Genomic DNA, 17,577 nt, shown 5'->3' on the forward strand with positions numbered 1-17,577 from the left:
TATAGAAGCTCTCAAGTTAGTTACTTCAGAACATTGCCAGAGGTAGGAGAGGAGCACTCTGGGAGGAAGCCCACAAGCCCACTCTCGAAGGTGGAGACAGATTCATTCCAACTTTCACCTTGGTGCTGGCTGGAGACTGAAGGACAAACCTTGGGATTTGGAGACATTCGGAGGGAGCTCTTGGAACCAAGCAGAGAGATAGGCCTCTAAGAAAGCTACCCGGGCTCAAGGAAGGAGAAAACAAACATTTGCATTTTATCAGCTGGCTGTATTTTGAAGTGATTATTGCTTTTAACTGAAACTAAGGCTGCCTCCAGAAAACCTCCCCGAGAAGCCTGCTCCCAGAGAGAACCATTATATTTTAAAGAGTTCTTTAAAATATAATGGTTCTCTCTAGGAGCAGGTTTCTTGGGGAGGTAGCCCTAGTATCAATTCAGATCAATAATCACCCCAAATGCAGCCAGGGATTAAAGTACAGTCTTTTATTGTCTCTTCCAAAATCTTATCTCCTTCACTTGGGGCTCGGCTAGTTTTCTAGAGGCCTTCTCTCTTCTCCTTGGTTCCAAGAGCTCTTGCCACTAGTCATTTGCCTCTGCTCCCTTGAAGCACAAAGGTGGAAGATGGAATGAATCTGATTCCTCTAGCTCAACTCCGAATGTCTTCAGCCAGCACCAAGGTGAAAGTTGGAATGAATATGACTTCACCTCTGAGAGTGGGCTTGTGGGCTTCTGTATCTCCCAGAGTGAATACAGGACTGGGAAAGGCCTCCCACAGAAGGTGGGATTTTAGCTGAATCTTGAAGGAAGAAAAAAAGCTAAGAGGTAATTGATGAGACCAAGTCTTCCAGGAGTGAAGTATAGTCAGAGATGGAGCTGTCCAGAGATGGTCAAGGAAAAAACACATAAGCCAGTGTAAAAGAACCACAAAACACTTCTAAGAAAGTATAAAAAGACAGAGGTGAGAAGAATGACAAGCACATTTCTAAATGCATGTAAAGAGTTTTAAGAATCCTTATTAACAAAGCTAATATTATGGTTCTAAAAAGTAGGTACATGATGAACTCATCAATAATTAAAATTTAGGCATGTGGACAAATCTAACATATTAATTATTTAATCATGAGCATCCAAGGTGTACTACTTCTAAATGGTTCATTTCAAACAATAGTAGAGTAATGTAGAAGATCAATTAATCCATCGATTTAAGTAACCATGGAGATGTGTTCAACAGAACTGACAGAAATACTAGAGGCTTAAGATACTTATAAAAAAGAAAATGGCTAGAGTTAAGCCATATCACAATCTTTCACCTTTACCAAAGTCAACATAACTGTATAAGTAGCAAGACAGAGAGTTTACAACATGGAGGGAAAAAGGGAGGATGTTCCTAAATAAATACACTGGAGATAAATTTAATAAAATCTTCAGATAATTCAATTTTTAGAAATACCTAGACATACTTGCTCGCAATACTGAAGCATCACAGTATTACTTACTATTTTTTTCATTTATTTCTTGCTATATGCTTCTACAAACAATGTGAGATGACAAAGGGGAAGTTGAGAAATCAAGAGAAGAGGTATTTTAACTGTATGTAAGAGTATTGTGGGAGCACAAGAAACAATTGCTACTCACATGTAGCAGGATACATTATCACTTTGGTTATGGCATCCCTTTTCTTGCTTATAACAGTAATGTAAAATGTTTTGTGTAGAGCATATTATAACAAAAGAAAACAATTTCCCGTGAAAACAACTAACAAAAAATTCAAGTAAATGAAATTCTTTCCAAAATTATTAAAAGAAAAAGAATACTTTTTATGTTTTCTAGTTACCTATGCTTAAGATCGGCTATCTAAAATCACAATCATATGATTAAAACATTATTTTTAATTAAAACAAATTAACAATTAAAAAAACCAAATTTTTGAAAAATTCTGAAAAAATTATGATTACTTCCAAAAATGAAGAATCTTAAAATATATATTAAGATAGAAAATAAATAAAACTGCTATGATAATCATTTAATTACCTTTTTTAATATTGTATCAACACATTTCCTCAAAGGGTGGTTATATTTGATGCTTTCATTCACTTTTCGAACCTCCTATAAAACAATAACAATCCAAATATTTCAATTCCTTTAGAATAGTAGGTTAAACTTCCAAGGCAGATAAAACATAGATTATATACACACACAAATTATTTCTTAGGTCAAAATTTCTTAGTTTTTTAAAATTACTATGCTTATTTTGGACACTATGTTTTGAAGTCTAAGTTTGCATCAGCTTTTGTATTGTAATTATATAATTGTATTATAATACAATAGAAAAAGTTCCTTTATCTGAATATCATTATTGATTAAAGAGACCAAAAATGAAAACCAACAAGATTTTTTTTATTATGCAAGCCTCTTATACCTTCATACTTTATTTTCATCATCTTCTATATCAGGATCAAGCAAAAACTTAGAAAAGTTTGTAATTGCCACAACTAGACCACAAAGACAAATATACAATAAAAAAAGGCTACAACATTTTTAGGGAACCTTTGAACTGCCTCCATTCTCAATTTTTAACTGTGTTACCTAATGCAGTAAAAACCCTCCCATTATATAATTAGGTAACTTCAAACATCTCACTAACAAGACTTTTCAAAACTGGAGAAGTTTTGAAAGATCAGCTTATTTCAGCATAGGAAATAAAATACTTTTGTGTTTTAGCATTAATGGATAACTGATAATCTTGCTTGATAAACAGTATGAACTACTTCCATCAAGCAAATGAGAAAATTTATGATCCCATTTCTTGACAACAGGACACTCTGCTCTTTGTTAACCTATTTTTCATGCCTGGAAACCTATAAAAGCAGCTATCTTCCAAAAATAATATAATCTTGTTTAAAATTCTTGTTTATACCAGCATGTTTTTAGAAATGGAAAATTAGCGAGAGCTATGCTTCAGAAGTCAGAACTTCCTAATATAAAGCATAATTTCCTCAACTTCAATGAGCTCTAGCTATACTCACTGATTCTTCAGGATCATCATGTCCAGTATATTGATATCATCTGAAACATATCCAAAATACTATACTATTAAGGAAATTTCAATTTCTTGCCCTTCCATCTCTCTCACTCTAAAATTTTCTTTCTCCTACTCACCAGTTTGCTCACTATTACACTGATTTATGAACTTTGTTCTTCCCTCATTTTCGGCTTTATAAAGCCTCAATCTTATAATCACCTACTTCCAGAATGTCCTTCCACTCTTAAATTCCTTGCCCACTTGCCCTCTCTCCAATCTTCAATTAATTTTTATTACCACCTTCTATCCTAGAAGATATCATGAAACCAAGTTAACTAGGATCATAAAAAATACATATTATCTATCCTAACAAGTAGACCTTTACTAGTATAACAATACCCTTGGATCTTTGTTACAAGGTTTATGTATGCGTTTTTATTTCCCCAAGAGGTAAGAAGGCAGGGAGTGGGAGAGAGGAAAAAGTTTGAAAATTGTAAAAAAATAAAATTTAAAGAGCAGCTTATACTTGTTGCTTATATGATCTCAAAACCTCTTGTAATCTAGGTATCAAACCCTAGCAGTTTACAGAAACAATTACCTCCAAAAATCCAACCCTCCCCACCTCCATCTTCTGAGGATTCTACAAATAGAGCAGTACACCAATTTTTTTATTCTTAATATTCTTCTCTCCCTTAACTTCTTGGCCAGTGCACCTTCTACTTCTCTTCCTATGACTCTAATCACTCCTTTTCTGACTCTTTTGCTGGCTTCTCAACTTTTTCTCACCCTTTTAAAAATTATTATTTATATAAGTGTTAGTATCTTGTCCTTTATTTCACCTTCCTCCATGATCTCATTTGGTTCTCATGCTTCAAATACCATTTTTATGCAGAGTCCATTCTCTAATCTTAAAACCTTATCTATTCTACTCTCAGCTCCCACTACTTCACAACAAGAATTCACCTCAGCTATGTTTAAGCCATTTTCTCTGTGTATGATACTATTGCTTCTATACCTACTTATCCTAACTCATCTTTCAAAACACAGCTGAAATATTACCTTTCCATATCTTCCCTAGGCACCATAGTTGAAAATGATCCCTGTTTTTTTGCATTCCTGATGCATATCTATAAAACAATGATCTCTATTTAACATGTATGTATTAAATATCTTGTAAGTATTTCACATCTTGTATGTATTACACACCTCCCTTTCGGTATCTTGTCCACTTTCATATCTGGCACATAGAATAGTCAAATAATTCTTGTATGTTGTTTAAAATAAATTACATCTTCTAGTCTTCAACTATGAATTACACATGTATTTAAAAAACTTTATAAGATACTGATTTCTCATTATAAACATACTCTGATAGATATGCAAGCATCACCAATATAAAAATTGAATGTTTTGACGATTCCATGATTTACAGGTATCCATTCTCACTGTATTTACTGGTATAGATTACAAACCATAACTGTCTTACTACAGAGGTACATTTTTTAATGAATAGGTTTACTTCCATATCTGGCCAGGTCTAGTCATCACTCCTAAAATGTTATAGTTTACACAATCCCATTTTTTCCCCCATTGTCCAACAGAGTTTGCAAAGAGATTTCTTTAAAAAAAAAAAATAGCAAAGATGTATCTTCTCTTTTTAAGTCATTCTTCATACAACAAAGTAATCTTCCTAAGGCCCTGATTTGACCTGGCCACTTCTCAAAATTTCCTGAGTACTCCTCTACTCTCCATCAGAAACCACCATAGCTTGGTGATTAAGGCCCTCTGTGACATGTAGCCAAATTTCTATTCCAGTCTCATTTCTTCTGCATTAGTATGCTTCACATATTCTATGTTTTAGAGAAAATGGAATAGATTGTTTCCTGCATTTGAAATTTCATATTTGTCCTACATATATAGACTCAAACTCATAATCCATGTCTGGATTATATTCCCTTCTCAGTTCTTCAGGACTCTACGAGCCTCCCTAGTAGCTGGTATTGCAGATATCTATTACCATGCCATGCCATGCCATCATCTACATTTTCCATTGTTTCCATCTCCCCTTACTTTCTATTAGAACCATCTTTTGTAACAATGAATAAAAAAAAGATGGGGGGAGGGGAAAGGAGGAGAGAATGTGGTTCAGCTAAACTAACCAATATATCAAGAAAATATAACACTTCATGAAGTGTCCATAATCCTCTCACCTCAGTGAAGAAACAGAAATAGGTGCCCTTTTCATATTTCTTCTCTGGATCATAATTTTGCTACATTCAATTTTCAACAACTTAGATTTCAAAAAGACCGGTACAGAAGATGAAAATAGGGACAAATCATGAAGAGAATAAGATCTTTACCAAAGTGTAGAAAAATTCATTCAAGAGAGTGTCAAGTGTTTAAATTTTTTAAATAGCCAAGGTTGTTGAAGAAAGTTTAAGACAACAAAAAAGTATTTGTTAGCTAATTTAAAGAAAAATAGAAGCTCAAAGTAAATGGTTAAAGAAAGCAAGCACACTGCTGTCAATTCTTGTTTTATTTTAGCTTTCTGTCAAGAAAGACCTTTGGACTAAAAAGAAAAACGCCAAGTAATAAAGAGCTGATACTCAAGGTAAGAGCCTACAACTGACCTGCCTTTAATAAATCAAGTCAAAAAGACTAAATGAATTATATACCCCAAATTACTAAAAGAATTGGTAGATGATCCTGATGCATCAATCAATGAACTCTGAGAGGTCACTGAGGGTTCAGAGCCAAAATAGCAAACAGTATAGAAAGTTCCCCCTCTGGAAATTCTTGCAAACAAATTTAAAACATGCATCAGACTAAATCTGGATGGAGAATCCCAAAAAGAATCAATTAGTCCTTTGTTTAGCAGAGATAGTCACAGGGAGATAGAGAGGAAGTTCTGCACACACTGTATTATACCAAGAACACAGATGCATTGAGCACTCCAGTTTTCAGGGGAAGATTATATAAACTGGGGCAAAAGAGGACCCCAGATCCACACCAGGTGACTGTAATGAGGATAGATGCTAACTGGCAGCTTTGCTGCCCAGTACTCAGTTCTAAGGCAAAATGGAAGGGGATTCAGTGATGGTGTTCCCAAGTAATGAAGCCTGGGGTGCTACACCAACAAAAGGAAGAAGTTTGGAAGTTGACAGTAACAATGGTGATGAAGTTTAGAACCCAAGCTCATATTAGGTTAGGTTCTCCTTTCCAGCAGCATTTGGCCCATCCTATAGAAAAATACCTAAGTCGGAAATCTCAGGGGGAACCTACAATTATACTACTCTGAACAAAAAAAATTTTCCAGTTGTCTAATGAGGTGGAGTCCAGCAGCATCTATTTTTTTTTATTATTATTATAGCTTTTTATTTACAAGAAATATGCATAGGTAATTTTTCAGCATTGACAACTGCAAAACCTTTTGTTCCAATATTTCCCCTCCTTTCCTCCACCCCCTCCCCCAGATGGCAGGTAAGCCATTACGTGTTAAATACGTTAAATACAATATATGTATACATATCCATATAGTTATTTTGCAGCACAAGAAGAATCAGACTTTGAAATAAGGTAAAATTAACCTGAGAAGGAAATCAAAAATGCAAGTGGACAAAAACAGAGGGATTGGAAATGCTATGTGGTGATTCACATTCATTTCCCATAGTTCTTTCGCTGGGTGTAGCTGGTTCTATTCATTATTGAACAAATGGAACTGATTTGGTTCATCTTATTGTTGAAGAGAGCCACGTTCATCAGAATTGATCATCATACAGTATTGTTGTTGAAGTATATAATGATCTCCTGGTCCTACTCATTTTACTCAGCATCAGTTCATGTAAGTCTCTCCAGGCCTTTCTGAAATCATTCTGCTGGTCATTTCTCTCTCTCTTTTTTTTAAATTTTAATTTATTATTATTATTTTTAATAATTATAACTTTTTATTGACAGAACCCATGCCAGGGTAATTTTTTACAACATTATCCCTTGCACTCACTTCTGTTCCGATTTTTCCCCTCCCTCCCTCCACCCCCTCCCCCAGATGGCAAGCAGTCCTATACATGTTAAATATGTTCACAGTATATTCTAGAAACAATATATGTGTGCAGAACCGAACAGTTCTCTTGTTGCACAGGAAGAGTTGGATTCAGAAGGTAAAAATAACCCAGGAAGAAAAATAAAAATGCAGTTTACACTCATTTCCCAGTGTTCTTTCTTTGGGTGTAGCTGCTTCTGTCCATCCTTGATCAATTGAAACTGAGTTAGATCTTCTCTTTGTCAAAGAAATCCACTTCCATCAGAATACATCCTCATACAATATCGTTGTTTTAGTATATAATGATCTCCTGGTTCTGCTCATTTCACTTAGCATCAGTTCATGTAAGTCTCTCCAAGCCTCTCTGTATTCATCCTGCTGGTCATTTCTTACAGAACAATAATATTCCATCACATTCATATACCACAATTTACCACCATTCTCCAATTGATGGGCATTCATTCATTTTCCAGTTTCTACCCACTACAAAGAGGGCTGCCACAAACATTCATGAACATACAGGTCCCTTTCCCTTCTTTAAGATCTCTTTGGGATATAAGCCCAGAAGAAACACTGCTGGATCAAAGAGTATGCACAATTTGATAATTTTTTGAGCATAGTTCCAAATCGTTCTTCAGAATGGCTGGATGTATTCACAATTCCACCAACAATGTATCAATGTCCCAGTTTTCCCACATCCCCTCCAACATTCCGCATTATGATCTCTAATTCTCCTTTGGTCACAAATTCCTTCCTCCTCCACAGGTCTGATAGGTAAACTATCCTATGTTCTTCTAATTTATTTATAATCTCATTCTTTATGCCTAAATCATGAACCCATTTTGACCATATCTTGTTGTATGGTGTTAAGTGTAGGTCAATGCCTAGTTTCTGCCATGCTAATTTCCAATTTTCCCAGCAGTTTTTGTCAAACAGTGAATTCTTATCCCAAAAGCTGGGGCCTTTAGGTTTGTCAAACACTAGATTATTAAGGTTATTGACTATTTTGTCCTTTGAGCCTAAATTATTCCACTGATCAACTAGTCTATTTCTTAGCCAATACCAAATGGTTTTGGTAACCACTGCTTTATAATATAGTTTTAGATCTGGTACAGTTAGGCCACCTTCATTTGATATTTTTTTCATCAGTTCCCTTGAAAGTCCTGATCTTTTGTTCTTCCATATGAATTTTGTTGTTATTTTTTCTAGGTCATTAACATAGTTTTTCTGGAGTCTGAATGGTATAACACTAAATAAATAGATTAGGTTAGGTAGTATTGTCATCTTTATTATATTTCTTGACTTATCCAAGAACACTTAATATTTTTCCAGTTGGTTAGATCTGACTTTATTTGTGTGGAAAGTTTTTTGTAATTTCAGCAGCATCTATTATTGCTCAGACTCAAACACAGAGTAGGAATTTGAAAAGTTCAGAGTAGGGTAAGGCAGTAATCATGGTTTTGCCCTTTATAGGAATGCTTTGGAAGCCACTAATGAAAAATTAGCAGGTGATAAGGAGATCCAATTAGATGAGATCTAAGAGTTTTATTATATTCTAATTTTTTAAAATTCATGTTATTTTCCTTAATTACATGTCAAACAACTTTTTTACATTTGTTTGCAAAACTTTTAAGTTCCAGATTCTCTCCCTTCCTCCCTAAGACCCAAATGAGAAAGCATATGCAAAGTAAGGCGAACATTTCCATTGAAGTCATATTGCAAAAGTAAACATAGAGCTCCCTACCAAAAAAACAACCCTTCAAGGAAAATAAAAGAAAAAAAAAGGTATGCTTTAATATGTCTTCAGACACAATTAGTTCTTTCTCTAGAGATGGACTTTTCAATTTAAGTCCTTCAAAGTAATTTTAAATCATTGTATTGCTGAGAACAGCAAGGTCATTCCCAAATAATGATCCACAGCACTGCTATTACTTTTTACATAATACATTTCACTTTGCTTGAGTTCATAGAGGAATTTCCAGGTTTTTTTTGAGAGCATACAGCTCATCATTTCCCAGAGAACAATAGTATTCCATCATAATCACATACCACAATTTATTTAGCTATTCCCCATTTGATGAGCATCCCCTTATGCTTCTCCTGAGTCCTACACTTGAAAATCAAATTTTATATTCAATTCTGATCTTAACATGGATGCTTGAAAGATCTCTACTTCACTGAATACCCAACTTTCCCCCTAAAGGATTATATTCAGTTTTATTGGGCAAGTGATCCTAGCTCCTTTGCTCTTTGGAATATCATATTATAAGCACTCCAATCCTTTAAATATTGTGTTATCCCAACTGTGGTTCCATTATACCTGTTTCTTTCTGGATGCTTACAATATTTTCTCCTTGACCCAGGAGTCCCAGGACTTGGCTATAATATTCCTTGTTATCTTGAAGGAGGTGATTGATGGATTTTTTCAATTTCTATTTTACCCTCTAGTTCTAAAATATGAGGACAGTTTTTTTTTGATAATTTCTTGAAAGATGATGTCTAGGCTGGCTCTTTTTTTTTATCATGGCTTTCAAGCAGACCAATAATTTTTAAGGTATTTCTCCAGGATCTATTTTCTAGCTCAGTTTAAAAAATTTTTTAAATATATATATATTTAATAGAGCTCTTTATTTTTCAAAAATACATGCAAAGAATTTTCAAAAGTCACCCTTGCAAAACCCTGTGTTCTAAATTTTTCTCCCTCCCTCCTTCCCCAGACAGCAAGTAATCCAAATATAGGTTTAAACGTGTAATTCTTCTAAACGTATTTCCAGGTTTATCATTCTGCACAAAAATCAGATAAAAAGGGGGGAAAAATGAGAAAGAAAAAAACAAGCAAGCACAACAAAGGAGAACACACAACGATGTAATCTACAGTCAATTTCCAAAAGTCCTCTCTCTGAATGCAGATGTCTCTCTGCATCACAAGTCTAATGGAATTGGCCTGAATCACCTTATTGTTGAAAAGGGCCAAGTCCATCACATTTGATTATCTAGCTGAGTTGTTTTTCCAATGAGATTGTTAACAGTTTTCTATTTTTTCATTCATTTGGTTTCATTTTATTGTTTTCTGATTTCGCATCAACTTCTATTTGCTCAAATTTAATTTTTAAGGAATTATTTTCCTCCGTGAGCTTTTATATTTCCCTTTCCCATTTGGCCAATTTTTTTTTAATCATTCTTCTCCTCATTAGCTTTTTGTATTTCCTTTTGCATCATTCTCATTTCTCTTCCCAATTTCTTCTCTACCTTTCTTACTTGATATTCAAAATCACTTTTGGGCTTTTTCATGGCCTGAGAAGACCAATTCTTATTTTTCTTGGAAGCTTTGGATATAGGAGTTTTGACTTTGTAATCTTCTTCTGAGTATATTTTGATCTTTCTTGTCACCATAGTAACTTTCTAAGGTCAGAATCCTTTTCTGTTGTTTGCTCATTGTCCCAGCCTATTATTTGGCTTTTAACTCTTTGTTAAAGTAGGGCACTACTTTCAGAGTGGAGGGCATAATGTCCCAAACTTCAAGAGTTTTGTGCAGCTGTTCTCAGAGATCCTTCTAGCAACCTGTTTTCAGTTTTTCCAAGGTGTCATGATCCAAGAAGAAGTGTGTTTTTGAGTCTCTACAAGCCTTTTTTCAGTCCTGGAACTATGAGGAAGGTTTCTGCTCTACTGTGGTTCTAGTGTGCAAATGCAACAGAATCCTTTCTCACTGCAAGTAGAGACCTCCTTCTGACCAGTTTGACCATCTTACCATCTATGGGATAAGGCCTCTGGAAAATGCTGCTACCACTGCCACTCCACTATTGCTGCCACCACCTCTGCTGCTGCCATTGTTGCCACTGCTGATTCAGCAGCTCCCAAAGCCCCCTCCTGGTTTGCTGGTTTCCCAAGGCCCTCTCATCCTAGTGAGACAAATCTTTCCTGCTGACCTTCCAAGTTGTCTTTGGTGTCTCTATGATGAGAGGTATGGAAATCACCAGTGGTGCCGTTATTTCTGATTTACTACAACTAGGACTGGCTAGTGCAGCTTACACTAGGACTGCACTAGACTTCCCTTGGTAAAACAGACCTTTCCTGCTGACCTTCTAAGTTGTCTTAGGCTGGAAAATCATTCCATTCTGACCTTGAAATTTGTGGCTTCTGATGCTTTAAAATTGTTTAGTCATTATTTAAAAGAATTTGGAGAGGTTTGGGGGAGAGTTCAGGTGTGTCCTTGCCTTTATTTTATCATCTTGGCTTGCTCCCAATGCTTTGATCTTAAGAAAAGAATGGTAAGAGAAGGAAAGAGGAACACATGTGGCAATAAGGGAAAGAAAGTTAGGGACAAATCATATCATATCAAAGAGTGGCACAAGTAGACATCTATAAAAACAAGGAAGAGAGAGTTGAAGGAAGCAGCTGACACTTGGATCACATACTGTTCTGACGTAGTTAAAAGAGGGAACAAACACACAGAAACGCACACACACAGTTGAAAAGAGAAAGTTTACTCAAAAGAGAAATGGAAAAGGAGAGAAAAGGTGAGGAACAAGTAGAAGAAGGGTAGATTAAGGGAGAGATTAGCCCTAAGTAAAACAAATTCTAAGGATATTTTAAAATACTATATATGTAGCTTTTTTGAGGTTGCAAAGAATGAGAATCCGAGAGAGTGGGTACATTACATAGTATACAAATATGACAATATTATTGTGCTGAAATCTTATCAGTATAAGGACCAACCACACAGAGTTCCAGAGGACTAAAGATCAGATTGCCTGACATGGCAAGTATAAGATAGAAGATCACTAGCCTCCACAATTAGTCCATAAATTTTTTTTTTTAATGTAGACTGCAAGATAAATACTGTCATCTTAGCAGTGTAACATGACAGACAAGAAAGCTAATAGAATCAGGCTACATTAAGAAAGACAGAATCTGCCACCCTCAGTAGAGGTCTCATCAACAAAAAGCTGACTAACTGAACTACATCAGATATAACTTCCCTTTTAATTGATTCTTTGAACTCAATGAAACCATTATCTCAATCATCTCTTGACATTATGTCTTATGTCAATGAAACTTATCAGAGCATTAACTTTCCTATTTGCTGATTCTGAGTATAAAGTTCACTAAAACTCCCTAACCTTAGCAGTTCACTGCCAAATTAAATGAAATTAAATCCATTTCGTTTAATAATAATACAACAGCCTTGTAAAATAGGTAATCCAAGGAAAGCACTACATAAATCCTTTTATGCTACAAAAATGTGAATTACTGCTTAATACTAGTGATTTTTGCTTAATACCAGATATTTGCAAATTATGCAAACTTATCTGAGAATATGCAAAATTTTAAGTGAAAACCTAAAGCCAGAAAAATGAATGCTATATATGAACAGGTTTCAGTACATTATTGTCTATGACTTGCAGGCAAGAAGTAGAATTAATTAGACATAGCATCATGGAAAACCCCCCAACAATTTTGCTAAGATTTTGCACTAACAAAACAAATGCAGTTAAAATTAAAAGGGAAAGAGTTATTTAACTGTGTAAAATTCCTTGCTGCAAGTTTCTTTGATAAAGCTCTCACTTCCAAGGTGTGTATAAGGTATGTATGATTTAAATTATAAGAACCAAAGCCACTTGTCAATAAACAAAAGGTCCAAAGATACAAATAAGCAGTTTTCAAAGGAAAACTATACTTCAAATCACTAAATAATCAGAAAAACTAAAATTAAAACAATTCCTGGCAAAGAAAACCAAAAAGAGAAAATGTTGCTCTGGGAAAACAGGCACATTTGACATACTGTTGTTGGAGCTGTAGTCATACTTGAAAACAATTTGTAATTCTGCCCCCCAAAATCACTGAACTGAATATTCTTTGGGCCCAGTGAGTGATCCTACCAGGCGTATAACCCGACGAGATTAAAAAAGAGGAAAGGTACTTTTATATATGTATATAAAAATATGACAACTCTTTTGGTAGTGGCAAAGAATAGGAAATTAAGGAGAATATGCAACATGTGAGGAGTCGCAGAGGAGTAAGACGGTTTCAGAGAAACATGAGAAGATTTTAAACCAGAATAAATTTATAAAAACACTCAGGAAAGATATAAGAACTCTGATCTACTACTCAATAACCAGCCATAACTCCAGAGAACAGATGATGAAAAAATGCTCTCGAAAGAGAGGTGATAGACCTAAAATGTAGGTTTTGGACATGATTAATGTAATTTGTTTTGCCAGGCTATGTATGTCTCCCAGGATTTGGAAAGGAGGAGGTGGGAAAGATACAAATAAAAAACTATTAACTGAAATAAAGCAAAATTGAAGTTCAAAAAAATTCAAGAAATATATGGGCGGGAATACTCAATGACATATATTACCTTAATTATCTGATATCTTTCAGATTTCTGTGAGGAGCAAATAGAGCAAGTGTGTTTCATAAATCTTAAAGCACTACATAAATATCACTATTTTCATAATTATTTACCAACACAGCATTGGACAAATGATCTTTAAAATGTCTGATATGAGCTTTTTTTTCCCTATACCTTTTCCTATCTTCAATTATAAGGATGAGCTTTCCATTAGAGAGAATTTATTGGTTGTTTTGTCTGATAAAATTCAGTGGCCAATATGAACATACAACTAGAGAGCCAGGGACAAGGTATCTTGAAATATTTCCTACCGCCTAATTTTCAGAATTCTAAACTCCCCAGCATATAAATTCAAAAAAGCCTGACATATTAAAAGCAATTTTCTCAATGCTTACTACGATTCAAGAATATCTACTTACTTCCATTATATCCTCTAAATTCTCTTCAGCATCGGCTTTCTCAGTCATCAGTTTGGCAGCCTTGAAATATGTCTTCATAAGTAGGTACCCTCTCTTAGCTCCATTCCAATGGGACCTAGGAATTTCCACCAAACCATACCCTAACAATAAAACAAGGAGAAACAGGCCCCACGTATTGGCAGCAGCTATCCCAATTGTCTGAAGTTGATTCCTAAGAAAAAGAAATCATGACCAAATAATTATTTCTATAATTTCACTACTTGACTATGACAGATGAATGAATTAACATATATTTGAATATATGTTAAACCACTCAACATAGGTTTGAATACCACCTATGCCAGAACTTGCTCCCTCTTTCAAAAAAAGGTTGTTTCTTTATTTCAGACTGCTTCTAATATTTTTTTTTATCAAAAAAAGGTTGTTTCTTTATTTCAGACTGCTTCTAATATTTTTTTTTAAACATTGAACCAAAAACACCATTTGTCTGAGATCCACACAATAATATTTTTTCACTTTATTTTTGGCAACAAAGCTAATGTGAGAATATATTTTACATAACTTCATACTGTATGACTGGTATCAAATTGCTCATCATGTCACAGCTCAATGGGTGAGGGAAGGGCTGAAGAGGAAGAGAATTTGGAACTCAAAATGTGAAAAAAAATTTTTTAAAGCCATTCAGCAAACATTTATGTTACCTGATCTCAACTGGACTCTTGCTGCAGAAATGCAATCATTTTACTACATAATTGATTCATTATTCCACTTTCTACACTGGCTATTTCAAACCCTGTGTTCTGCTCAAGCCTTAAACAGCAGCCTTACCTTAAACTCTCTATAGAGGACTTTTCTATACATTCTATTGAAAAAAAATTTAATATTATATGCTATAAGATCTTATTTCTGTCCTTCTCACCTTCCATTGCTCAGACATCTTTCCCATGATCTCTTCTTTTTTCTCTCCTCTCAGATAAAGAGGTTGCTCTTATACTTAAAGGCCAACTACTCTACATGCACCTTTGATCAAACCTCCTCCCTTTTCTTAAAGATTTCCCCTATTATAATCTTCACTCACTCTCTCTCTCTCAATCTTCAATTTCTCCCTATCTCTTAGTTCCTTCCCTGCTGCCTATAAATATAATCATATCTCATCCATTCTCCAAAAACCTTCACTTAATTCTATCATTTCAAGTTATTATCCCATCTTTCTCTTCCCTTTCTGAGTTAATTAAACTCCTTGAGAAATTCATCTATTTTTAAGAGCCTTTACTTCCTTTGCTCTTCTAATTCTTCTGCAAGAAAGTTCCAAACATCATTCAAGTGAATGGACATGTCTATTTTGGACAAATTTGACTGAAGAACTTTTATAACATCAAGCATATTTGTAAATTAACATTAATATGATTTAAATGTAAATGTAAATGTCACATGTAAATGTAACTGGTCCAAATGTAAATGGTCACATGACCAAATGTAACTGGTACAAAATGTAAATGTGTACATGTGTTACACAAAAGTGTAAATGTAAAATGTAAAAAATTAAACTGGAATAATAAAAAAAATATTAACAACCAGGAAAATGAACCTAATAATTTAAAAAGCACAGTTAAAAACATATGTTTTAAGATGAAATGTATGTTTTTAAATTAACAACATATTTTATATAGACTTTTCTTTAAAAATCACTGAAAACCACAATTTTGTGTTTTTTCTATGAAATCTGTATTTATCTGATGCCTAGAACACAAGGAAGTTTGGGGGAAAAAGAAACACAAACCTAAGAATACTTTTATTTCTTTTCTTAATAAGTGGTATTCTTACCATTCTAAGTGCAAATTTGGATTTACAGCCACGTAAATTAAAAATGCTCCAAAAATCAGCAAATAGGTGCCATAATAAATTGCATTCTCAATCAGTGCGGTTTTGATCTTTCCAGTAATGGAAAATCCTCCTGATCTTGCATATGATTGCATAAAGGGTAACAGGATCCTAAAATAAAAGGGGGAAAAAAAACCAAAGAGTACAACATTACTTAATTTCATCTACTGGATAAGTTTGTTACTATAATAAAATAATTATCATATTCTCAAATTAAGAATTTAAGAGCATATCTAGAAGGCTTTACACCCTTGTCTCTGCCAATACTAGCTCTATGACCTTGAGCAAGTCAATTAACTTCTTTTGAACTTCAGTTTCCTCATTTTTAAATGTGAAAATTCCTATCTAGCCTACCTATCTAAAATATATAATTATATAATATAATATATAAAAAAATAAAAGCAAATATAATGTGATCAACTGAAAATGACAAAGTATCATATGAAAGTAAGATATTATTAAATGTGAACAAGAACAACAACAAAAAACAAAAACAATAATGGGATGGCATAACTATACTAGCCAATGGAATGTTGTTTTTTGGAGAAAATGCACTTAATATATTCCAAGTTTCATTTTTTTTTTGAGTATTTTTAATTAATAGCAGATATGTAATTTTGCTCATATACTATATGCTTATGCTTACATACTAATCTGTATTTCAGCACATTTAAGGCCTTAGAAATATTATAATTCCTCTCATAAAATGTTATTTTAACAATAAATGCTACACATAAGGAGAGGCAATGCAGTATAACATAAACATCCACCATTAGAGTTGGGATGATCTGGATTCCAGCTTAACATCTGATTACGTACTAGTTTTGTGACGAGCAAGTGACTCAACTTCTTATCCTTTTCGTAATTCCATTAAGGCTTTAAGTTAAAGAACTAAGTTACATATCTGTATAAGCAGGAGTTTACACACTGCTAGTTCCCCACACCACCAAAGTAATAGATCTAGCACTCCAAAAAGAAAAACTGAGACACATCTGGATGCTAGGATGGAGTAGCAGCTACAATCACTGTGCTCAAATCAAAAATAATAAACTGGAAAATTCTAGGCATATATCTAATAAAGAAATAACTTCTGCCATGCCATTGGCACTTGGCTAAATCCTAAAAAGGAAAATCTTATTGAATACTGGAGAGGGAAGAAGACAAAAGTAAAAACATTCATCACCTACCATGTTAAAAACTGTGATGTCCAATATACAACACGCCAGAAAATTGGCATGATTCCATCAGGGATATAGCTCCATGGCTTGAAACACGGATGTTTTCTGTTTTAATGACACCATTAAACACCACCCCCAGGGCCCAAACAAAACAGTTAAAAGCTGCTCACAACTTAAGTCATGAATTTCATTTTATGTTAATAAAAACAGAATTTTCTACTATAAATTCTATTACAGGAGCATTTCACAATCTTGCTTTGACTTCATATTCAATGACAGTGGCTGAAAGCTGACTAAAAATAGCACAAAACCAAAGATTTTTGTTCTAGAAAAGAACATAGTTTCAACCTGAAGTGCCTGGCTGAATAATACTTTTGAAAAAGTATTACTTATACACTTTTAAAAAGAGCCTCATGGTCAGAATATTGGAGACAATGGTGGAGTAGCTTTAAAATATTGAGTTTCAGGTACTTTTTAATAAATAAAACTATTTTTAAAAATACACAGATATATGGCAAGATATATTTTTTGGACTAAAAAAATATAAATTGTTTCATTTGGAAGTTTTCTAGAAATTCAATTAATTTGTTTATAATGCCCTGGTTCACTCTAATATACTGAATATACTAATATACTGAATATACTAATATACTGAATAGACAAGTATCTAATGCCAAAATAGTA

General features: G+C 34.0%; 1 protein-coding gene across 2 annotated transcripts in view; it reads right to left on the reverse strand.

Annotated features, from left to right (window-relative positions):
• The window catches only part of LMBRD2 (LMBR1 domain containing 2), a 63,095-nt gene that overhangs the window by 27,223 nt on the left and 18,295 nt on the right, over window positions 1-17,577 (reverse strand). For both annotated transcript variants that reach the window (XM_031964175.1, XM_031964174.1), the window contains exons 4-7: window positions 16,903-16,998; window positions 15,659-15,826; window positions 13,835-14,045; window positions 2,031-2,105 (exon numbers count right to left, since the gene is read on the reverse strand). In XM_031964175.1, the coding sequence (XP_031820035.1) occupies window positions 2,031-2,105; window positions 13,835-14,045; window positions 15,659-15,826; window positions 16,903-16,998 (550 nt within the window). The remainder of the gene's footprint in view (window positions 1-2,030; window positions 2,106-13,834; window positions 14,046-15,658; window positions 15,827-16,902; window positions 16,999-17,577) is intronic.

This window comes from Sarcophilus harrisii, chromosome 1 (assembly GCF_902635505.1).
Source record: "Sarcophilus harrisii chromosome 1, mSarHar1.11, whole genome shotgun sequence".
Taxonomy (NCBI): Eukaryota; Metazoa; Chordata; class Mammalia; order Dasyuromorphia; family Dasyuridae; genus Sarcophilus; species Sarcophilus harrisii.